General features: G+C 38.2%; 2 protein-coding genes across 3 annotated transcripts in view; both read left to right on the forward strand.

The window, feature by feature from the left end:
- il17rd (interleukin 17 receptor D) overlaps positions 1 to 3101 on the forward strand; it is a 29651-nt gene extending 26550 nt beyond the window's left edge. For both annotated transcript variants that reach the window (XM_046075342.1, XM_046075343.1), the window contains 2 exons: positions 681 to 952; positions 1149 to 3101. In XM_046075342.1, coding sequence (XP_045931298.1) covers positions 681 to 952; positions 1149 to 1273 — 397 coding nt within the window. In that variant the 3' untranslated portion in view covers positions 1274 to 3101. The remainder of the gene's footprint in view (positions 1 to 680; positions 953 to 1148) is intronic.
- A 708-nt stretch (positions 3102 to 3809) lies between these two features.
- Positions 3810 to 25606, forward strand: part of LOC123986917 (rho guanine nucleotide exchange factor 3-like) — a 32546-nt gene continuing 10749 nt past the window's right edge. Inside the window, exons 1-3 of the mRNA XM_046075341.1 lie at positions 3810 to 4047; positions 12032 to 12098; positions 18258 to 18320. Coding sequence (XP_045931297.1) covers positions 4013 to 4047; positions 12032 to 12098; positions 18258 to 18320 — 165 coding nt within the window. The 5' untranslated portion in view covers positions 3810 to 4012. The remainder of the gene's footprint in view (positions 4048 to 12031; positions 12099 to 18257; positions 18321 to 25606) is intronic.

A 25606-nucleotide genomic window follows, 5' to 3' on the forward strand; every position in this document is an offset into this window, starting at 1 on the left:
ATAGGTTTTAGTTTTTTACCTCCAGGGTCGAGTTTTGTGTGATCCCTCTGTAGCGTGACTCAAGTCTAAAGCTTGATTTATACTTCTGTGTCAAATCTGCGCCGTAGCCTGACATGCACCTCCCCAAAAATGTAACTACTCGTTGCTGCGACACGGGCCGCAAGAATTGGTCGGATTGGTATCCGTGAATTTCCTCCAGGCTCCCAGGAAGTGCTCCGCGCTTTGAAGTCAATTTTACTAGAGGCAAATCCAGCGGCTGTAACATATTGGATCAGTATTTTTGAGCATCACAACCTACGCGTAATGACTCTTTTCACTATCAGAATAACATTTGAAAAGTCTAGAAGAACCGCACGATTATCATTTTACCCCTATTCAAGTTAGCAGAGCAAGCAGTGGAAGTTAGCTGGCTCAGCCGGCAACGCAGTGGATGCTATAACACTACCGCCAAACTAGTGATTTGGCAGTTTAATTGCAGAACGACGTGGAAATCAACACACAAGTATAAATACATGGGTACGTGCGCGGCTCATGCCGTAGGCTACGGTGCAGACTCGGCACAGAAGTATAAATCAGACTTAAGAGAGGAAGTTCTAAACGGATATTTTCTGCTGCTGTTGATGATGATTTAACTCTTTTGAAACTCACCATGAAACCCTCACCTTTTTCTGCTCCTTTAGGTCCACTTCTGGAATATCTGAACTGTTACCAGAAGAATCTTCCTCCTCCTCCTCTGCTCCCTCCATCCTCCAGGATGGGGTGTGCCCTGTCCCCGCCCAGGCAGAAGAAGGCCATCCTTCCCCTCCGGAGCTTCCGCCTCCTCGTGATTCAGGCATATATGATTCGTCGGTCCCGTCCTCAGAGCTTTCCATCCCCCTAATGGAGGGGCTGTCACATGACCAGGCGGACTCCTCCTCCCTGGCTGACAGCGAATCCTCTTCTTCTGGGCTGGGTAAGGCGGGCTGGCTATTTCTAAGAAACTCACCTGAAGTCTTTTAAAATTGAAATACAATTCTGTACTATTATTCTGTGTTGTTTAATTTTAATTTCTTAATGTTATGTGATAAATTCTGCTCTCGTTTCCTCGTGTAACTGTTGAGCGAAGGCAAAATAAATGACATCGCTCACACCTGCCGTGTGTCTTTCAGGTGACGAGGAGCCGCCTGCCGTCACGTTGCTCCGCTGCAGCGCTGCAACAGTTTGTAAAGCTGAACTGCACCATTATCAGCACCTAGAGCACAGTGACGGACTCGCCCCTGTGGCGTCCCTGTAGGGGAACACCTCCTGCCAATCAGAAGAGGACTGTCATCACAGAGCCAACAACTTAATGGTCTTGGATCTGAAGTGGAATTAATGAAAAGGCACCTGTTTACCTGTGGAAATTACACTAGAACGCTGGTTACCAATGATTTAGAGAACCTTGGTAAGTGTGGGAACCACTGCGTCTAGAACACTACTAATCCTGGTAACTAATACGAACCGTTGGTCGCCCTGCCTGGATGATTTTTGAAGGACTAGATCTCCAGATGGTGCAGACCAGTTCAAACCGAAGACTGCCTTGGCACTGTGTCTGGATTGATTGACAGCTGACAGCTGAGTTGATGTTCTGTACCAAAACATGATGTGGAAGCAAACCGTTTGTTCAGGTACTTAAACACAGGAAGATGCCACAAGCACGTCCAGATGTTGAACAACATCTAACAGGATCTAAGTAGCTTCTGAAGTTCTGTTATCCACGATGAAAAGCTGTTTTTATCAAAGGCTGACTTAAGGGCGACGATAAAAAGGCACCATTTCAATTCAGAGGATTTTTTTTGTTTTATTCTCAACAAGACCAAGTAACCGGTAAATACTTTGGGGAAAAACCACAAAGTCAATGAATGCTGTCTTTTCACATGCAAGGGGAATTCCCCAAAACAGTTAGCAATAGAACATTTTATCCAAACTGATTGGATGTTTCATCTCTGCATACCTTATTTTAAAATGTTTTCAACATAGAAATGTCTTCTAATTGTTTGTTGACAATGGCTCATCATTGAAGCTGCCTTAATCATAAATCATTAAACTGTTAAAGAACCATCAAAAATGTACTAAAACCTGCTAATGTGACATAATATGTTGGAAGAGTTGTGTGAATTATGTTTAAATTGAAATTTAGTTTTTATTGAATTTTATTTTTTTCTGCATTTTAATTCACAATTTCAGAGTATACAGTGCATTTCACATTAATTTGGCTGGAGGCACCGTTCCTACACCATAATAAATTGCATACTGTGGGTACATTGTTAAGCTTCTGATTACATATTTTAAAGTACTGAATATTAACTCTACATTTACAGTTATGTATTTTTTGTAATGCTTTGTAATCCTTTTCTGACATTGTTGCAGGAAGCAGCGACGATGAGGGCATTATGAAAAGTGACACTTTGTTTAAAAATTATTTAACCACTTAAACCCTTTCCTGCCAGAACTAGAGATACGTACATGAACTCCTGTTGAATTTGTCAAATGAAATGATGAAATTATGTCACGTTTTTGATTTACTAAGGTAAAATGATGTTGTAAACGTGGTTGTCCCCCCAAAAGTAAGTAAACACTCTTAATTTAAAATGATCAGAAAGTAAAAATTAAGACTGATTTATAATTTTGGCTTAAAAAGGAAAAACTTTTAATTATCATAATTGTGACTTTTATCCTTTTTTTTCCAAATGGGCTTCCATACACTTCTCAATTATTGATCCCATTCATATCTGACACATAGAAAGATGCCATGACTGTCAGTTAGTGATTTCTTTCACTATGAGCTCTGTATTTAAAGCTTTATAAAGTCTTATTTTCTGACTCAAATGTTTGAGTTGCTGCTGAAGGCAGAGTGACGATTTCTGATTGATCTGCAGGTTTGAGTTTGCTGGAAGGGAAGATTCAGCATTTCCTACTTGTCAATATAAATATTTGTTGTTCCTGGAAATGACTGTTCTGCTTCAATTTTGTATAGATAGAATGTTTTACTATAATTTCTACATTTTCTAGGAATGTACTGTTTTATAGTACTCTAATGTAGGAAATAGATAAATCCATCTAATAAAACATGTCTCTTTTTATCTTTTTTTGTTCAATCTCTGTGAGCATTTGTGATTGTACTAAGAATAAGCTGTTTTTTGTAGTTATTTAAACCAGATTTGTAGGAAGTTACAAAGCAAAAAGTTGAAGAAATACACAGTAACTAAGTACTAATTACTTTACGACAGGCCATCATCTCTTGTTTGCTTCAAGCTGACTAACACGTTTAGTTTCTTACAGTAAAACACACACTGACATAAAAACCAGCAGACAGCTGTAGTGTTTGAGCTGTGAAGCATCAAGGGCTTGAAACAACAGAAGCCTCCAAAACTAACAACCCATCAGTGGTATACTTTCAAAATAAAAGCACAGGCTCTGTCACTGGTGTCAGGCTGCAACTATAAATTTATATGTATTAATTTGCTAATTATTTTTTCGTTTCATTGCATCGTTTCTATTGAACTGGGTACTGAAGCTGTGTCTGTGGCTCTGATACCAAAAACGTGTCTATTACTGAAAGGCAGCATTGAATATTAGATTTATAACCTTCTTTACTTTTTTATCAGGTAGTTCCTCAATCTTTTGTCAGGTTTAGCCTTTGCTTTAAATGCAGGCCTTTCACTGAGTATTTCCTCCACCACTCGTGAGCTTCACCTCTAGCGAGAAAGTAGTTAAATGGCCCTTATTTTGAAGGTGCCACCGGAAGATAGATGAACTTGACAGTGAGTTGAAAGGAGGCTTTTCGGTAACAATCACAGCAGCTCTCGGTTTGTTGTTCAGCTGAATCGTTGGACCTGAAGTTTGACTTTGACTTATTTCAGAAGAAAAGAGAAGTTTGTTTCAGCGGAAGAGCGAAAGCAGCGGGGAACATTTCAGTTCAGTGCTTGTTCCTTTTTTAAAAACTGTTGATTGTGGATCTCTTCGTGGCTCGTTTGGGAGGAGCTGCAGCCCGATGCAGACAGGTGATGGATGTCAGCGGGGTCCAAGGTGAGAAGCTGCACCGCCAGCTTTGAAAACATTTCATTTGGTAAAGAAAAGTGTTTAAAAAAAAAAAAAATAACGATAGTAAAAGGGCGTTTTCTGTTAGTGTAAGAGAAGAAGAATGTGAAGAGACAGACAGACAGGGAGTTAACTCTTCCACCGCCTGTCTGTCTGTTAGGCTGCATTATATAAAAGCTGGTCACTATAAAATGATCAGTGGTCGAGAGACCTTGAAACATACAGTGCTGTCTACTAGAGAGAGAGAGAGAGAGAGAGAGAAGGAGTGGGGTGTGGAGAAGGGGCAGACAAAGAAAGAAAGAAAGAAAGAAAGAAAGAAAAGAGTTTTTTTATTGCTGCCTTGTGAGTCACAAGTTGCCTGAGAGTGACTTATAGTCTGCAAATACACACACACAGTCCTCTGTAAACAGTTTGCCATCATGGCAGCCTGGTGTGGAAAGATGTTTATTTGTTGTTTTGCTAAAAGCCTACTGATACTACCAGATGTATTCAGATCCTTTACATCAATATAATGTTTAAGTTGTTTAATTTACAATACAGCAATGCATCATGTTATTTAAGATCGAGGTCCATGTATTTCTAAAACGTCAACTTTTCATGAGCTCAGAGAAACAGCCCTGTTTTTAGTTTTGTGACAAGGTATTTTCCAGCTGATCCAAGGAGGATTTACATTACATATTTCGCTTAAGCTCAATAAAGGAACACATTATTTTTCAGTTTATCAGAAACAAACGAATTCAACATCATCAAATTTAGAGAAATTGTGGTTTTTAACTGGACAGGAAGGGAATGAACAGTTTATCTGTAATGAAAGCTGTCATTGAAAAAGTACAGAATTTCCCTTTGAGCTTTAGTGAAGTAGAATTATGATGTTGCATAGAAGGGAAATAACCTAGTAAAGTACAAGTATATCAAAATTGTAATTAAGTCCAGTACTTCATTAAATGTTTTTAGTTACACTCCACCAATGGAGACTACTGGATGTGTAGAGGTTGTAGTACAGAAATAGAAATTATAGCATTAGCAACATTAGCAGCACCAGTAAAAACATGCCTGCTGAGTTGCTGTCAAATCACCCGCCTGAAGAGCTTCAGAAAGAATTTAGACACAAGTTTTTACTTGTAATGTGTTCACCACCCAATTTCCCAATGAAACTTTTTAATTAAGATCAAATTTTTTTAATTTTTTTTTACAAAACAACAGCATATCATCTGTGGTTTTAATCAGACTGACAAACACTACTTTCAAATAGAGATCTCTAAGTAACTCTCAATTTTCAGGACACGTTTCAACATCCACAGACGTCCAAACGTTGTCGTGTTTCCTGCTGCAGGAGAACAATGTTCACAGCAGGTTACAGTAAATCAGTCAGCTCAGAAAACATGAACTAACTAAATGTGGTAACTAAACTCAAATCAGCAGCTGAATAGAAATGACAAACATTCAAAACAATAAGTTAAATATTAAAGAGTGTTAAATATGCCTGTTAGGGCTGCAACTAATGATTATTTTCATTTTTGATTAATATGGGGGTTATTTCTTTTGTTTGAGTGGTGGTTTGGTATTAAAATGTCACAAATAATTATTATTTATTTGAATAGTATTAGTGAAAGTATTTTGAACATGTTAAATGTTATACAGGATCTGTTGGACATGTTTCTTGGCAAAAGCATTTAAAGTTACAAGGTAAAGTACATTACAGTGTTATACGTGGCTTTACAAGTGATGGCGGCTTGTTCACTTCTTCACAAAGTTCTTTTACGGCCTTATGTGTTTAGACTACATTAACTTTTGAGAGCTTTCTGTTTAGTAGAAAAATATTTTGTAAAAAAATTGATTGTAGAAAAAACAAATTTTTTATATGCAGTTTTCCTGGTGGATTCCGATTTCCGAATTTTTTAAAGGTTCGACCTGAGGATTTTGACATTATACAGTACTATAGTACTAATCTCACAAAAAGTTAAAAATGCTGTTATAATTTTCTTACCGGCATCATTAAATAATAACGTTTCAATTATGTATGACAGAGAAAAGTACCTCACATCTTAGAAGCTGGAATCACCAAACATTTGGGATTTCTGACAAAAAAACAAACAAACTCTTATTTAATTATCACAATTGTCGCTGATTAATTTTTGGTGGATCAACTAATCGATTAATCAACTAATCGCTGCAGCTCTAGTGTCTTTTACTCATTGTCTAAAGCTGCATTAATTGAATTGTTTTGTTCACAGCCCCGGCATAGGAGCTGACCATATGAGTCACGTTAGCGAACTACCAGGAGACTACAAAACTAGGAGCTAAAAGAGGCAAATAATCTACCAGAGACACTTTCGCATCACACCAAGTCATTTAATTTATTGTTACGATAAAATTATAAATTAGTTGTGTTATGTATTTACAATAAACAAAATAAAGTTGAAGCAATGCGTCCAACATGTGAATGCGACCACACAGTAAAAACTCGAAGCCGTCTGCATTGATCTTTGGAGGAATGTGGTTCTTCTGCTGTCGAGGGACAATGAAGATGTTGTTCAGGTTGTGTTTGTTCTGCTGCTTTGTTCTGTTACTAATCATCTTGTTTCTACCTGCGGTATGCTGCCCTGCTGGTTCCTGGAGGCATGTGTGTGTGTGGTGATTAACAGTTTTGATCAGTTCAAATGTCTGCAGCAGTCCAGAGACAAGAACCGGAAACTACAAACAAAACCATGGATTTCTGTACTTTAAATAAGAAGTGATTTTTATTTGCTTTGTTTTTACTGCTGATTTATGTATGAATTGAACACAATGACAGTGAAAGCAGAGATTTTTGTGTTAATCGCAGTTGGCAGTCCAACAGAAGTGATTCAGTCTCAAAGAACTAAAATGAATGATGATAGATTTTAGAAGAAAAATCACACTTTCTGTCCGACCCCCACAGGTGGATGTGAAAGTTGTGTCTGGAATAGTTAAAACCTGCAGGAATAGTAGCTTATCATTATAAATCAACAAACTCCATAATTTCTGACATTGTAATCAGAAGAAATGCATCATTTAATAAAAATTGGAAACATAATGATAATGTAAAAGTGGAATTTCAGCCAGGAAACTGACTAGCAAGAGATATGCAGGGCGGTGGCTCACGATAGGCCTATTGCTTGCTCTTCAGTGGTTCCTTATTGGAGGATTTTATGTAGATTTAAAAAAGTAAAATTGATGTCATGCATCAGATCAGCTTGAAGCTTTTACTGCCCAGAAAACAAGTCTAGCTGTTAAAACTGGAAAAAGTTTTTTCTTCCCCAATTATTATTTATTTGAATGGCATTTGATGATTATATTTTCATCATGTAAAAGGTTCTAAAGGATCTCTCGGAAATCCTATTCCCAGTGTTATACAGTGCTTTACAAGTGAGGTGCTGCTGCAGTAAAACAAAACAATGTTTAACATTTGAGAACTTTCTGTTAAATGAAGAAAAAAAAAGAAGAAAAGAAAATGTTTGGTAAAAAAAAAAAGTATTGGTATGAGTTACAAAACTATATTAGTATTGCAAAAGCACAAATACAGTAAATTTAAACAGAAAAAAACGGCAAATCGTCACTTTTGCTGAAACAGGAGGTTATTTGTTGTTTTCTTTAGTGAATGACTAAATGATTTATCAGTTCAATCTGTCAATCTATTAATCAAGCTCTCAAATAATTTCAGCACTAGATGTTTGTGTGAAATTTAGAAAAATGAAATGACAATTTCAAATATAATCGTGACGGTGTATCTTCTGATTCAGAGAAATCTTTTGGTTTGGTGTAGCAGCTTCAGCTCTGAGCTGAGGTTTGCAGGTCTGGGATCAGCTGCTCTCTGAAAGAGTGAAAGGAGGGCAGTGTTTCCTCTGCTGTTTCCTGAACCATGTCATCACATCATGTTCCTTAGCAGGAAATGTCGTCATCCCACCTGCCTGGAAGATAAGACTCTGCTAACATGTGAAAGTCACATTATTTACATCTGTTTACATCAACTTTTGTCTCTCATAACCAGAGAATAATTTAGCTTGACACATCACTCTGTGGAAACAGCAGTTCACAAAACATGCTCCACCCAAAGTCCACTTAGCCGTGTTTCCACCGCAAGAACTTTACCCAGGAACTAGGAACTTTTTGAAGAACTCACTGCGTTTCCAGTGCAGGGACCAGGGTCTAAAGTAAGAGCCAGGGACTTTATATTTTACCCCCAAATAAGTCTCTGCTTGGGGGGTAGTACTTTCCTAAAGTACTGGAACTTTGTAGGGTGGGGCTTGCAGTGCTGAACATTTCTGATTGGGCGAGTCGAGGTCGCTCGCTTTAAGTCCAGCATTTCGCATTTTGATTCCACTTTGCTACTACCACTGTTTACTACTACTACTACTCTTGGTCTGGAGCTGATGATCACATCAGCAGATAAAAGTTAGCTCACTAATTATGGAACTGTAGATGTTCAGTCTTTATGATCCTTTTAATGATAAGGCTGGTGTCATTCTGTATTTTTCTTTTTGTCAATAAATCCCGTGAAAAGACTAAAACCAACAACCGGTTAATCCGTCTGTCAAAACTTTTTCATTTTGTCATGTCTTTGGCTCTCAGCTCCAAGCCCATTGATTCCTACTGAAGACGTAAATCTGTGTAAACAGTTCTAAATATATAGCTTCAGTTTTTAACAGCCGAACACTGTAGTTTTTAAAAAACAGTACTCAAATAGTGATTTGTTGGCGACTCTCTACAGAAGCAGATTAATGCACATTTGGTGCCCTAGTGAGTGTTTCCAGCAGCAGGACGGTATGTGTGTGTGTGTGTGTGTGTGTGTGTGTGTGTGTGTGTGTTTGACTCAAAATAAACCACAGCGTGTGTTCATGGTAATGAAGGAACATGTCACCCAGTGCAACACTGATGTGTTTTTAATAATTTCTGGACAACAGTGGAGCTCTATGGCACAGAGGAAGAAGATATATCAGACTTTGGATACACAGACAATACTTGATCAATTCATTGTTGCTTTTGGTTTTTTTTCAAGGGATTTGTTGACAACAAATACAGAATAACACAAGACTTATCTTTAAAACTAATCTTGTAAGTGGTCGTTTTAGTTTTACTAAAGTTCGGTTCTTCACAAGAACTTAACACCAAAACACCAAGTTTGAGGCTGAAAAACGTTTACTGAGGGACAGACAGAGATTCAAAACAGATCGGGCTAAAAGATTCAACAAGAGAAAAGAGAGAGAAGCAGGAACCTGTAGCCAAACACACCTCTGATCTGGATTAAAAGTGTGTGTGTGTGTGTGTGTGTGTGTGTGTGTGTGTGTCCAGGGTGGGATGATTTGTGCTATTGGAAAAAGTACTGCAACTCCCAGGAATGAATGAGTCACGCACTTAAACACACACATATTTAAGCACTTGAAATGTACACACACACACACACACACACACACACACACACACACACACACACACACACACACACACACACACACACACACACACACACACACACACAGGGAGAACAGACTACACAAGCTTTGATCAGATAGAAATTCTGAAAACAAAAGAAAATTGTGTTTAACAGTTGGTTGTGTAATGCCCTATAGGGGGACAAACTAAGCTGCAGCACATTGAACTCTGTAGAGGTTGTTAGGTGTGTGTGTGTGTGTGTGTGTGTGTGTGTGTGTGTTCCCTTTAGTAGTTAAGCTGACCGAGGGCAGGAAACAGAACAGGACTGGGTTGCACCAGCTTATCATAAAACTTAATGAATGTCCTGCATAGTAAAAACTTTAGTCATGTGTGTGCTAGCAAACAATGTATATAGTTACTACTGTCCAGTCAAAAGCTACGTAAAACAGGAAGTTACATGTTACTTGTAGCATAAGAAGCTCTGTATAAGCTCCATATAAAAAGCTCCATATAAAAAAAAAAAAATTAAACTTAACTACTAATTCTTGTGTGTGTGTGTGTGTGTGTGTGTTTGTGTGTGTGTCACTTTGCTTTATTTATGCATTCATTTAGAAATATATGTTAAGATTGAGTTGGAAATATGCGGTTAAGTTAACGCAACTGACTTGGAATAATGTTTTGTAATTTGAGCTACAGTGTTTTTTGTGAAGTGTAATTTAAAGTGTTGTCAGTTTACATTATTATTAGACAGCATTTTAAAGTGTTATGTAATTGTGTTATCAATAGCAATACCACACTAAAAATACTTAATATATAATAATATCCTACATTGAAAATACTTAAGTATGTAAGTATTATCAGAAAAATTTATTTAAAGTGTCAAAAATACTTATTTTGCAGAGACCTGTCAGTGTTTTCTTCTCTATATTATTTGTTATTTCTGATGCATGATTTAAGTCGGGCTGCAGCTAACGATGATTTTAGTATTCGAACCTTCTATAGATTATTTCAACGATTCATTGATGCATCGTTTAAGAAGTACTTTTGCTTGGCGGCGGCGGCCGTTAAATGCTAAAGTTGCTGTTACCTTGTCTGTGTTCCACTGGCAGAACACCGGCTGCTTTCTGATCAAGTGCCACAGTGGACAGACTGTAACATTGCAGAGTTGTTGAAATAATCCCATACTTTGGACACTTTCTTCTTTGTCCCTCGCTATTTTCTCTCTCTTCCTCTACTTTGCAAACAGCTCCATCATAATCACGTCGCGTTCACAGCGTAAGCGCAATGTGCAACAGTAATAAATGTCCGTGTGAAACAGTGTGCTGTACTATAGTTACTAGTACTAGCTGGATTAAATGAAGCATCGCAAATTCTTTGCGTCGATGCATTTTATTAATCGATTTTATCGATTTAATCGAAGAATCATTTCAGCCCTAGATTTACGTATGAGCAGCATTTTAATGTTAATGTAATTTAATGTAAGGCTAACGATTATTTTCATTGTCAATTAATTTGTCTATTATTTATAGTAATTGATTAGTTGACTGGTTGTCATGTAAGGAAATGGTGAAAAAATGTCCATCAGTTTTTTCCAAAGCCCAAGGTGACATCCTCATATTTCTTGTTTTGTTCACAACCCAAATATATTCAGTTTACTGTCAGCGAGAAGTAAAGAAACCAGAAAATATTCACATTTAAGAAGCTGGAATCAGTGAATTTGTTGAACTTGTTATCATTCTTATTAGTAGCATAAATTGTATTTTGTGATATGTAACTCACGGCAAAGCTCAATTCAAACGTACATCTAAGCTTTAATTTGCAAAGTAACTACAGATGTCACATAAACGTAATTGAGTCAAACGGACAATATTTCTTGCAGATATATAGTAAAGTAGAAGTATAAAGTAGTATAACATGGCAATACAAGTACAAGTACCACAAAGCTGTCCTTTCCATCACTGCTCTTTTACTTTAAATAAACTTTCAGGCAAACTATTTACGAGTCTTTAGACTTTTTAGTTTGTTTATGGTTTACCTGTATTGACCAATAGATACCACCAGGGGAAGCTCTCATCAAACTCAAACTACATTGCCCTCAATATACAAGTAAAACACTGGCTTGTTTTTTCACCGCAGAGAAACAGAAGAGTCTTTTCTGTAGCATTTATACACCTTAAAGGACCTTTTCAACAGAATACTCACATGCCCAGATGTATAATGAAGGAATTATTGGTTGCTGAAATATTTTCTGCTGTTCTCACTGGCTGTGAAGGAATTCTCTTCAAGATGGATTTAAAGTCCTCCTTCTGAGTAGAAATTACTTTTTCTACTTCAGTTGAAGCGAATCTAAGGCTTCAGTCATCTGATTTAACACTTTAGCACTTCAATTAGTCAAACAAAATGTAATGTTTGTTTATGAAGTGTACATAGCGGTTGTTGCACATCTCAGTTGCTCTGTAGAGTTAATGCTGATGAATTAATCTTTCCTTCTCTTTTGTCCTACCTTCCTTCTTCCTTCATCTGACTCTTTTTCCTGCCTTCCGTCTTTTATTCTTTCACACCCTTCTCTCATCTCCTTCAGGTCAAAGCTGCAGAAGAAAACTTCCTCCTTCTCTCTTCTCTCTCCTGACGGCTGGTCCCTCAGAGGGGTAAGAACGAATGTGATTCAATCTGATTTATTCACTGCATTATGACAAATGTACACGTTATTAAGACATAAAGCACAACCTGCTGTTGTCCTGAAGAGTCAGAGCTCTGTGAGGCTGCACTTTACCACTAACATCAGCATGCTAACAAGCTCACAATGAAAGTGTAACATGCTGATGCTTAGAAGGGGGTGGTGATGGGGAAATGGATAAGACACATGCCTTTGGTGTGAGAGACCCTGGTTCAGTCCCCTACTGTGACCTATCCACCATTGTGTCCCTGAGCAAGACACTTAACCCCTACTTGCTCCAGAGGCGTGCAACCTCTGACATATATAGCAATTGTAAGTCTCTTTGGATAAAAGTGTCAGCTAAATGAGTAAGTGTAATGTAGAAGGAAATGGTGACAATTTTAACATGTTAGCATGCTACCATTTGCTAATTAGCACAATACACAAAGTACAGCTGAGGCTGATGGAAATGTTATTAGTTTTGCAGGTATTTGGTCATAAAGTACTAGACGCATTAAAATTATGACCTGATGGCACTATGAAAACTCAGTAGATCACCAGATTTATTACCATTTATCCATGGATATCTGTTGGCAATTCATCCAATAATTATGGTGTGTGTACACTTCAACTGTGAGAGACGGAATCTAAAACAAAAATCCAGAAAATCACATTGTATGATTTTTAAATAATTAATTTGCATTTTATTGCATGACATAAGAATTTGATACATCAGAAAAGCAGAACTTAATATTTGGTACAGAAACCTTTGTTTGCAATAACAGATCATAAGTTTTCTGTAGTTCTTGACCAGGTTTGCACACACTGCAGCAGGGATTTTGGCCCACTCCTCCATACAGACCTTCTCCAGATCCTTCAGGTTTCGGGGCTGTCGCTGGGCAATAAGGACTTTCAGCTCCCTCCAAAGATTTTCTATTGGGTTCAGGTCTGGAGACTGGCTAGGCTCCTCCAGGACCTTGAGATGCTTCTTACGGAGCCACTCTTTAGTTGCCCTGGCTGTGTGTTTCGGGTCGTTGTCACGCTGGAAGACCCAGCCACGACGAATCTTCAATGCTCTTACTGAGGGAAGGAGGTTGTTGGCCAAGATCTCACGATACATGGCCCCATCCATCCTCCCTCAATACGGTGCAGTCGTCCTGTCCCCTTTGCAGAAAAGCATCCCCAAAGAATGATGTTTCCACCTCCATGCTTCACAGTTGGGATGGTGTTTTTGGAGTTATACTCATCCTTCTTCTTCCTCCAAACATGGCGAGTGGAGTTTAGACCATAAATCTCTATTTTTATCTCATCAGACCACATGACCTTCTCCCATTCCTCCTCTGGATCATCCAGATGGTCATTGGAAAACTTCAGACGGGCCTGGACATGCGCTGGCTTGAGCAGGGGGACGTTGCGTGCATTGCAGGATTTTTATCCATTACAGCGTAGTGTGTTACTAATTGTTTTCTTTGAGACTGTGATCCCAGCTCTCTTCAGGTCATTGACCAGGTCCTGCTGTGTAGTTCTGGGCTGATCCCTCACCTTCCTCATGATCATTAATGCCCCACGAGGTGAGATCTTGCATAGACCCCCAGACTCGAGGGAGATTGACCGTCATCTTGAACTTCTTCCATTTTCTAATAATTGCGCCAACAATTGTTGCCTTCTCACCAAGCTGCTTGCCTATTGTCCTGTAGCCCATCCCAGGCTTGTGCAGGTCTACAATTTTATCCCTGATGTCCTTACACAGCTCTCTGGTCTTGGCCATTGTGGAGAGGTTGGAGTCTGTTTGATTGAGTGTGTGGACAGGTGTCTTTTATACAGGTAACGAGTTCAAACAGGTGCAGTTAATACAGGTAATGAGTGGAGAACAGGAGGGCTTTTTAAAAAACTAACAGGTCTGTGAGAGACGGAATTCTTACTGGTAGGTAGGTGATCAAATATTTATAAATATTTAATATCTAATTTGATAAAAAATTACAGACCTCTACATGCTTTGTAAGTAGGAAAACCTGCAAAATACAGCAGTGTATCAAATACCTGTTCTCCCCACTATGTATGTATATATGTGTGTGTGTGTGTGTGTGTGTGTGTGTGTGTGTGTATATATACATACACACACACACACAGACCAAAGTGGTGGACTGACTGACCAAAATCCCTAGAGCTGAAAGAGAAGCTGAAACTATTAACAAACTAAGAATAATAGTCAAAATTGTTAAATAAGACACAGGTTGTAAAATAAAATTTAAGTAAGTGGGTGTTATGGCAATTTAATTGTTAACTGACATAAAGAGCATAAACAAATTTTTCATAGAATGTTTTTGATTTTGTTTTTCTTTTCATGATTTTTATAAACCAGAGTTAATGTCTCTACTGCTGGTGTCTCCGTGTCTCCTGTAGCTCCTAATTATAGATGGCTTGTTTCCCCCGACAGCCGTCACTTCCTGTTTGTCCAATGGGAACTGAGTGGACACGCGCGCGCGCACACACACACGCACATTGTGAGAGGTTCCTGTTCCTGAGGGTCTGTACATCCACTCAGAGAGGTGGTGAGGCTGAGGAGGAGAGAGGAGCTGCCGAGGAGATTTAGATTGTGACTGAGGAGGTGGAGGAGGAGAAGAGAGGAAGGTGACGGACAGAAGACGGTAGAAAACAGGAGGTGAGAGAAGGAGTGAGACAAAGAGCTTTTAAAAGTTTGACTGAGAAGGAAAAAAGAGAGATGGAGGAGTAGTGGCTCTTTGAGAGACAAACTGGAGGCGGAAGAGAAGAAGACAAAGAGAGCGTGAAGTTCAGAAAAAGAAAGAAGAAGAAAGGAGTAAGAAGAGAATAGCAATGTGACTGTGAAGGAGGTGATTCAAAGGAGGAGAGAGGAATCAGACAACAGAAGGAAGAGAACAGAAAGGAGGAGTGATCACAGAAGCCGTGTGAGGAGGAGAAAAGAAAGGACAGGTGATGTGACTTTGGGGTAAAAACAAAGTGACCTGGGCAAAGAGGAAAAGAAAAAGAGGAGCAGCAGAGAGAGTTAACTGACACTTGAACTGTGTTTGAGGAGCAGATCTAATCTTGATGATGGGCTGCTGTCTGTTTGTTTACTATCGGGTGAGTTGTTGCCGTCAGTGTGAGTGATTTCTAGCATATCCCAGAATGCCTTTTACCGATAACCAGAAAGGATTCTGATGGGTTATATCACATGCAGAACAACCCTGCAGAACCATCGTCTTGTTGTTGTACAGTGTGTTTGTTGCTGTACATTGATGTATTCACATGGATGCTCTTCATCAGCACTGAACATGTTAATACTCCATTTGTATTTCATCTGTGCAGTGAGGTACTGAGAGAGTATAGATAGCCAGAGAGATACTTTATTTATCACAATACAAAGAATGGTGCAAAAACAAATGTCAAACGCAAGTACTGACGCAAAAGTAAAGAAGTATGCCCTTTTAAGTATGGGCATACAAGTGTGCAAATTGCAGTAAGAGTCTCAGAAATGTAAATATAAAGTCCATTAGCACAGCTACAAGAGCAAATGGGACTATTCAATACTATTCAATGAGATATTGAATAAAAAATATTGTTAAATTGTTGTTTTTACACCTAGGTTTTGGTACAGATGAAATAAACGAGATATAACTCTTTGGATCAGTAGAGTTTATAGATGCTAGTTGGTGGATTTTGTTTGTTCCCCTCTGATCCAGTCTTTATGCTAAGCTAAGATAATTGGCTGTAGCGTCATATTTAGCGTACATCCCTAAAATTGGTGTCAGTCGTCTCATCTAGCTCATCAAGTGTATTTCCACAAACTATTCCTTAAAAGTCACAGTACATAGCATTTAGAAATAATTTACTTTGGGGCTATTAACACAAACATTACCAGGATAATCGCTGTGATATTCAAATTCCACTTGTTTCAGTCAGTTAATGGGTAGCTGTGATGTTCAGAGGACAGGCCTCATATTCCTCCTCCTCTTTGGTTTCTTTAGCAGCAGTGAGTTAAAGGTAAAGTCTTCCAGGTTATATAATGTACGGCCAACAACAACAAAGTTCCAGCATAATACTGAACAAACAGCAGACTTCCTGCTTTTGTTGCACTCCCAATTCCCAACATCCTCCTCCTCTCCTCTCCTCTCTTCTCTTCTCCTCCATGCTCCTTTACCTTTTCTCCCTCTCCTCCTCCACTCCTCTCCTTTCCTCCATGCTCCTTCCTCTCCTCTCCTCTCCTCCATTTACCTTTCTCTTTTCTCCCTCTCCTCTCCTGTCCTCCGCTAGTCCCTCTGAACCTCTCCTTTCTCATTTTGTCTCCTCCCACCTTCTTTCATCACCTCTCCTCTCATGTTCCCTCCTCTCATCTTTTCATCTCCTCTTCCTTTTCCTCCTCTCCTCTCCTTCATGCTCCTTTCTCTTTTCTCCCTCTCCTCCTCTCCTTTACTCCATGCTCCTTTCTCTTTTCTGTCTCTCCTCTCTTGTCCTCCCCTAATCTCTCTGAACCTCTCCTTTCCTATTTTCTCTCCTCTCATGCTCCTTCCTCTCGTCTTTTAATCTCCTCTTCTCTCACACATACAGCTGTTTGCCCTCAGTGACCCACCTGGCCGGCTGTTTGTGTGATTTCTTCCTGTTTGTGTTGTCATGGCAGTACACAGGAAGTGCTTTGGCTCAAGTGTGCCTGCTCCTCTGCAGCTTCCCACCAGATGAATAGTCACAACAGAGGTTACCTGGCCTGATCAGCGGACATAATCACTGTGAAGATTTTCTCTGTTTGTCACAGTCTGGTTCTCCCCTGGACACGTCGTTTCACATGAACTAATAATATTTTCTAGTTATTTATCCCCTAAAATGACCATCGACACTGCTGTTCGCCTGACAGAAGGAAATTCTTGTTGTTTTTACACTCAGAGGTAATATTTTTGTAAATTAAATTTGCCAGCGAACGGAGCAGAGCAGGTAGCTTTATACGGCAATTTGTGGGTGCTAATAATCAGACCTAACAAACCTGCACCTCCTCATGAGCAGGGGGTGTTTATCAGGCTGAAACGAGTGATGCACAATAAGCTTGTCCAGTAAGGAGAGTTTGGTTAATCTGACTTGGAACACTTGTACAAGCAGTAAAAATCTCACAGTAGAACTAAGAAAGGTTTAGGATAGGAATATGAAAATGTTCTTGCATGAGGTCCTTTTACATTAGCTAAAATCCTTGAGCCCTGACCTTGTGTCCAAGCAACTCCAAGACCAGTAGTTCCCAACCTCTCGTGACTCCTTAAAACGAAGCAAGGTGACCTGTTGTCGCTATTTTCACTATTATCACTTATCATCACTTGTGACTAGTTTAACCAAAGAGATATTTTTGTCCTTTTTTAATCCTTTTATAATAAAAAGTTATCCAGGAACTCGCATGAAAAAACAAGAAATTAAAGTCTGTAAAGTCTGAAAAAATAAACATAATTTTGCATAGCAGAAATGTGTTTTTTTCCACTTCGTGGTTATCATCTCTTAATCCTTCCTTTTTGCAGGTCCCGACCCTCATGTTGATAACCACTGTCATGAAGTTAATAGCCTATTTCTATTTTGTCTGTTACTTCTTTTACTCCACTACATTTATCTGTTGGCAAGATCTTGTACGCAAGATAAGATCATAAAACGTTCTTGTTGGGCAAAAGTCTTCCATCTCTAAGATGTCTACTTTTCAAAGCAGCCTTGCTTTAGTGTGATGATGATTTATCGAAAGGGAGAATTTTCTCAATCTGGACAATATTTTGTTCTGTATTTTGTTTTTACCTCTTGTCCCTCGTACTTTCCCGTCTTTTCCTTTTTCATTTAATCTTGGAAGTGTGAAACTCTCCAAATATATAGATAGATATGATAGAATAGATATGATTTTTTTTATCCTTTTTGGACACTGAGTATGTTTTACTGCTAAATAGCTCTGTAAAATGACCTATCTGTAACCAAAGCAATTAGCGAAGGGCTGCAGTTTGTCTGTGACTTTGTCACAAACCAAACTTTACTTCACATTATCTTTGAGTCATTTGATTTAGTGTGAAATTAAAACATAATTTAATGGAACTGTAAAAGACAGTAAGTGGACCAAATGAATCATGTTTCTATTGATTCTGCTTTCTAACACAAAGTTGCTGTGTTTTTTGTGTTGCAGAAGAAGAGGAAGCAGGCAAGCAGAGATGCAGACTCCCTCAGTCTCTGCAGTCTGGCCATCAATGTAAGTTCAGCTCCTCTAAACTAACTTCTCAGTTATGGCTCAGTGTGTGCTGCCAGCTTTGGTCTTAAATATTATAGACTCTATTATAGGCTATTGTCTCAAAAAAGCGGTGAAATATGTCAGAAAATCTTTAATGCCCTTAAGTGCTGCTGACTTTTACTTTGAAAAAAGCCTAAATACTTCCTGATTCTGTGGTGGCAGGATGTTCACGCCTTAGAAATATCACCTTAAAATGGAAAACAAGTGTAACTTCCCTGCTGTTTTTGTGTATTATCTGTCTGTTCTGATATATGGTGTAGTGCCACTCAGGAAGCATTTCTCTGTGTTGTCATCTAACGTAAATCTGCATGGGACTATTTAGTCATAATAGGTGAGCAAAGAACTTTAACAGCAGTTCTTTTCTCCTGTATGTTGTGTTTGATCATAACTTAAAGGTGCTGTGTGTTTTCTTGTAAACAAACAAAAGTTGTGTTTACATTTGACGTTACTCACCATGTGTTAAATGCATAACCTTCCTCCAACAAGTCCTCCAACTTAAACGACAACACAGTTCGTATTAACCAACCTCTAAAAACGACTCATATGAGCGTATCCTAAAATAGCGCCTCTACCGTTGCTGTTCCAAATACGACTCAAATGAGCGTATCCTACAACAGCGGCCGACCAGACCTTCGTTTTGAAAATCATGTGACCTACATCACATGACGTCAACACAGGAAAACCGCAGCGACACAAGGGAGGGGTTCAACGGTCGACATGCATAAAACACTGACTTTAGTTTGGTTTAGACACACACCCCTGTGAAGGTTAGGGTGAGGATAAGGTGCTTCAAAGGGGGCTGTCAGCCAGCTAGCTAATGCTACGAACCCAACGTAGCTCATGCTAATGCTAACGTAGCTAATGCTACTACGTAACTTCATTAAACTAAATATGATTGCTCATGGGAATTGAACGCCGGTCTCCTGGGTGAATGGCGGCCATCTTATTATCCTTCCACCCAACCCACAACCACCAAATCTCCACTTTCTGGCTATTTATAATACGTCATCGTCCTTGTCGTGTGTTTGCGTTGTTCTGTTTTGGATTCTTTCAATAAAATAGGACAAAACATCATGCTAGCCGGCAGCTAAGTGCAACAGCATTGTAAATATTTGTAGACGAGGAGGTAAGTACTTTGTTATCTCTAGCACTGACTGTGGGTTATTGTGTGTTTGGACCCTCTGGGGCCCTCAGCCCTCGTGTTGGGCCCCTCCTCATGTACTGTACATGTCCTAGTATTTTTATCCTTCTGACAGGAGCCCGTTCCTTCCCAGGCGTCTCCCTCCCTGCTCAGTCTAACACAGGATGTCCACCCTCTTCAATACACCCCAGTGTTTGTGACACAAACACACCATCATTCTTTTTAGTTACAAACCAGCGCCGGCAGATAATGAACCTAGGATAAATGACTCTATTGTTTCTCTACTGTCATTCCCTGTAGCTCAGTTAGTCATGTTGGGCTCTTACTGAAACTTCAGGACCTGGAGACTATTGTAACTAATTTAAAGGTCAAAAGTCATGACAGGGATTTAGATTTTATATCAACATTTTCCCCTATTGGGCAGCTCTGTCTTTGTCTGGACTTGGAATCAAATCAGAGGTTGTGGACCCATAACTTCCTTTAAAGTCATAAGTCATATGTTTTCTGGAAAGATCTATGTAATTTAGTTATAATTTCAGGGGAAACAGCTATTTTAGTTACCTTAGTTGAGAAGAACTGCTCTATTTAAAATAAATATGAAGTCATTTTCAATTTATAATTGAAAGCCTCATTATTCATGTATGTGGCCACTTTTTAAGGTACACCTGTACAATCTAATTCATTCCAATACAACTTTGCCATAAAGTCTACTTTTATGATGCATATAATGTTCAGTTCTTTTGACACTGACATAGAGGTGTTAATTCAATTATATGTTTATTATTGCGATCATATGTTAGCGTGGATGTTGTACTGGACTATACTAAACTGAGGTGTTTCTAATATTCTGCCTTCTTCGTGTATGTAAAAAAAGGTAAAACATCTCTCAAAATAATAACTTACAGTACAACACCATCTTTTGCCAAGACCTCAATTATAAGCATAAAATAGAGTTTACACATTAGCAACAATGTCAACAACAACTGAACGTTATAAACTTTGTAAAGGTAGAATTTATGGCAGAGCAGTTGTGCTGAATTGAAAGAGATTGTGAAGCTGTACCTAATAAAGTGGCCATTTAGACCATGTTACATGTTGCTTGTTACATGTTGCTCGTCCGTAGAGAAATAAAAAAAAAAAATTGTGTTCAGCTGAACCGCTGTGTACTGACTAAAAAACTCTCTACTGTATGTTGCGGCAGAAATTAGTTAATTGGAGACCTTTTTATAAACTTCAAATACATTTACAGTGATTGTACATATCAGATGTTGTCAGTCATCAGTCAGTTTCATCTATGCCTGCTGATCCGTGCAGGGTGGCGGGCGAGAGGCAGGGTACTCCCTGGACAGGATGTCAGACGTATTGTGGAAAATTATAGGAAACTAAAGGACCTGTAAAAGAAACCGGTACCAAGTCAACCTTTTCACATGAGTTTAACTTACTAAAAAAAATGTTATTATCATGAACAATAAACTATGTAATTAAGAGAAATCATTAAACCTTTATAAAGGGACTAACAAATCTAAAAGATATAAATAAAATGGTAAAATGAGTCCTGCTTTTATGTAGAGCTGCACTTCTTCTACTGTGGAGATTTGTATTTGGCAGCAGAGTGGTTATAGATGTTTTCACTGGTTAATTAATATCTACTGAGCCCTTTAGGATCACATGGTAGATTAACAGTTATTGATGTAGTTGAGTAAACCGAGGGCAGGCATTAGTAAACTGTGAGGGAAGATGTGTTTTCATATGGCATCTTTTAATGAAAGCAGGCTATTTAATTATCTTAGATAATTTTTAAAGTAATGTGATTTGGTATTTTAAGGAAGCTCATTTTCACTACTTCAGAAAAGTAATCCACCACAAGATGTTTTTTTTTCAAAGGGGTTTTGTGCTCATAATTCTCTATAAGGTACTTTAATGTGTTTATTCTAAATCAAAAAAATGATTTATTATCTCATAATTACAAGATATTCATAATTATGAGATAAGTAAAATAACAAAGAACTTTCTATAAGCTGCAGTTTACAATCCCAGAAAGTTGTGCATCGTGAGTACACTATAATAATATATTATGCAGTATTTAACACATTACAGTACAGAAGTATTTGATAACCTCCATATCTCTGTGCAGTTTAGGGTCCCTGTTGTCCTCCTTTCTTCGTCCAGGTTTCGCGTTTTTTCTGCTTTTGTCCTTTTTCGGCAGAATAAACTAGAAACAGTGCTCCTGATCAGTGTCAGTTTCTGTTTTAGTGCAGAAACATGTAGCGTGTCTCTGTCTTTGTAGATTTCAATAAGACGTGTTACCAGTTTTTGCAGTTTAAAATTAAAAATAGATTATAGAGATACATTACAGAGATTTGGGAGTATAGTACTTAACTTGAGTATTTTGTTTTTATTCCGCATTATTCTTCTACTATACAACAATTTAGAGGGATATGTCGTGTATATATATCTTTATATACATTATTTATTTATTTTAAAACTTATGAAGAACCTATAATATATGACGTTTTGTTATAATTCAAACTACCCAACACTTTACAGTGTTGTACAGTGGAAACAATTAGTCGATTGATCAGTTAAATTGGCAGCTATTTTCATAATCGAGTCATGTAAAAACATTTAAAGCATAAAACATTTCAGTTTCTCTAATGCGAAGATTTGCTTCTGTTCCTTTTCACTTTTTCAATAATTCAAATTTATTTTTAATAATGTTTCAATAAAGGATGTTTACTTACAACGGGGTCTTTTTTTACACTGTGGAATTAGTACTTTTAATTAAGTAAAGGAAACTTTCTCCAACTCTGTGGAAAACAACATAATGTTTATCGGGTTAAGCAGCACAAGCTTCAAATATTTCCAAGTAGCTTCAAGGAGTCCAAATAGTCGGGTTTGGTTGTTGCAGCTAACTCAGAGAGATCTACTTCCAGCCGGCTAACAAAACAAGCTGCTAGTTCATCAGCAGTAATAACAAAGATTTATTGCTTATTGTTTAATATTATATATGCTTATTTTATTATAATATTATATGCATTAAAAAGCTATCTAAAGCAAAGTTCATATGAGTGGCTTATTACCCGTAAGTGATGTTATAGAGGAGAAACCCTTCATACTGTATTTTACCACACCTCTGTTAAAGACATCTTTCTTTATGTGTAGACATGCAGCAGATGTGTCACAGTACAGATGTAATGAGGCGGGTTTGTTTGACTCAGTCACTGAATCTGTTCTTGGATCAGTAGGTGACTCTTGTTCCTCTCTGGGCGTCCACAACCCAACGGCCCCAATTGTTTAAGGACAATGGAGCTGAGTCAGAAGGGAAGCTTTTGTTAGCTGAACATGAGGTGTGTTTCATGTCATGTCAGAGGTCAGCAATGATGCTCTGATACCCATTATACATCAACCTACTCTAACCTTAATAATGATTATTTTCTTTAGCGATTAATCAGCCAATTTTATTTAAATGTTTTGTCCTTAAAATGTCACAAAATAGTGAAAATGCGTATTATAAGAGTGCCTTCTTCATATATACCTTTCAAAACACAAAAGGTCCATTTGCTTTAAAATTTAAAGAAATAGATAATTGCTAATCAAAATATTTGCAGATTAATTTTCTGGCAATCAACTAATCTTGTCAGCTCTATAACCACTACATAACCCAAATAATTGCAACCTGAACCTACAACCAAGTCTTCTAAAATGTAATGTTTTTGTCCCCACATGTGTGGCTCTGTCAACAGATGTATACCACATCGCCACATGAGTACTACAAGTATGCACAGAAACACACACACAGGAATTGACTTAAATGGTACTGGAGAATCAGGGCAGAGCGTTGGCCTGCAGGCTGCTTTCTCTCTTTAGTAATTACAGTCCAGATTAACATTGACCCAGCACCACCAGTACAGCATTATGATAATGATAAACTGGTGAGTAAAGTTAAATGCTGAGGTACTGTGTTCACATCTACTTTACTACATTTTACAGGGAAATACTTTTCTTCACAAGATGCACCAAATGACTGTGAAGCTTTTTGCAAAATCAATTTTGCTTGTAAATTATATGATGAGATTTAAATATGATGCAATGCTGTAGATTCAACTATCAAACATGCCTAAAAGTACTTATTTTGAACAGCAGCTGGATGAAAATGCTGTGACAAATGAGTACGTATGAGATGTCCCTTCTAGTCCCTCCCATCTCTTAGGAATTTATTTTTCTTGAGATCTTTTGATTTAATTGTCATATCCAGCGTTTCATGTCCTTGTCCTCCATCTGTCTGAGCACAGCCTTGTTTTTTCAAGGTGCTGCTCATTCTTTAGTTCTTTTTCATTCTCAATAAGGTGTTGTGTGATGTGATAGCCATCAATGCAAAGGTGCACTTGTTAAGAACACTATTCCATGCAGTAATAAAGGCTGGATTTTCCTTATCAAAAGCAGGTGGCTTAAGTATACATGGACCATGTGGTACCGCCCCTTTTCTGATTTATTCATACAAGGTTATTGCACGCCACTTATTGTGAGAAAAAGAACTATTCTTCAGGTGATCAATTGTTTCTTTTCAGAAGGTGAGGTGGTCCTTAAAAAGTCTGATTTGTTTTATTTCTAATAAAAATGCTAAGTAATCTCCTAAATTAGCTGGTCACTGTAGTTTTTTGCCAATGTTACTCAAACAGGAGGAAATAGTACATTTGTAGGGGACTATTTTCAGCGGCGGATTAATACACAATTGCTGCTCCAGTGAGTATTTGGGGCAGCATGTGTATGTCGGATTGAGTCTAAACAAACTACAAGCGCGTATGTGTTCCTGGTTATGGAGGAACATGTCAGCCAGTGTAACAGTTTGGCTCATTGATCTGTTTCCACTCGTTTTTTGGACAACAAGGGCGCTCTATTGCACAGAGGAAGAGGACACAGACAATACTTGTTAGTAGGATCAAAATGTCTTATCTTTATTTTTATCGTTTCTAAGTAAAGTCTCAGAATTTAAATTGAAAAAAGTAGATGCTACGGGAAAAGGGAGAAAGGAAGGAAGGAAGGAAGGAAAGTGAGTCAGAGAGAGAGAGAGTTAGCAAGCTGGGAGTTTTCAAACAGAGTCAGAATCAGAGAGGGAGAAAGCTTTAACAGCTATTTAATAAAGACGTCAGCCAGAAACCTGAAATAAGAGATCCAAAGCTGCAGATGGTCCAAACTTGAGCCCTGTTGGGATCAAACCTTCACTGGACCTACAGCTCCAACAGACCTGTGTGTCTGGTCTGAAAGATCTGCTAATATCCAGGCGTTTTCAGGACACTACCAAAGCCGGGTTGTTAGGAAACTCTTCTGGTACCAGACGCTTTTTAAACGCTCTTCCAGAACCAGATTTTAGCTAGAATCTCTATTGGTACTAATTATCACCGGTATCAGGCACTTTTTGGGTACTAAAAATAGAGAAGACTTAGTGGACTTTTTGTCAGTATCGCACTTTCTGGACGCTCTGCTGGAACATTCACACCAGGATACTATACCAGCAGCGAATTATTCCTGCACAGGCTCTCTTGGTACTGGGCTTTGTGGTGAGCAGTATGGTGGTGGGGCTGTGCCCCTTCTGCCTGCTGGTACCCCGTTTCAAGTCTGGATGCTCTGTCAAGTTCAGCAAAGGGAAACACAACAACATGGGGAAGCAGGTGGAGGTAGGATCTTCTATGGAAATTAGTATTCTGTTTATTTATTATCCAATTATAATAGTTTTATGCATTTAATATTTTTAATCACTGCAGTCTTAAGTGTATTTTAGTAGGATCTAGGTTACACTGATATACATTTCACACAGTGAGTCCATGCTAAATTTATTTGTATTCGGTGTGACTTCACGCCCTTCAGCACCTCGATGTTGTGAAATGTAATTTAACATAATCTGATTGAATCTAATTTAATGTAAATTAATATAATGTGATCTAATCTGATTTGGTATAATGTAACCTAATCTAATGTAAACTGATTTAATCTATTGTCGTTTTACTATTATATAATTGTATTAGTAATTAGTTTATTAGTAATTATTCCAGTCTTGTCAAATTGTATCTAAACTAATCCGAGTTAATCTAATCAGATTTTATCTAAT

Source organism: Micropterus dolomieu, linkage group LG18, assembly GCF_021292245.1.
Source record: "Micropterus dolomieu isolate WLL.071019.BEF.003 ecotype Adirondacks linkage group LG18, ASM2129224v1, whole genome shotgun sequence".
NCBI classification, from domain to species: domain Eukaryota; kingdom Metazoa; phylum Chordata; class Actinopteri; order Centrarchiformes; family Centrarchidae; genus Micropterus; species Micropterus dolomieu.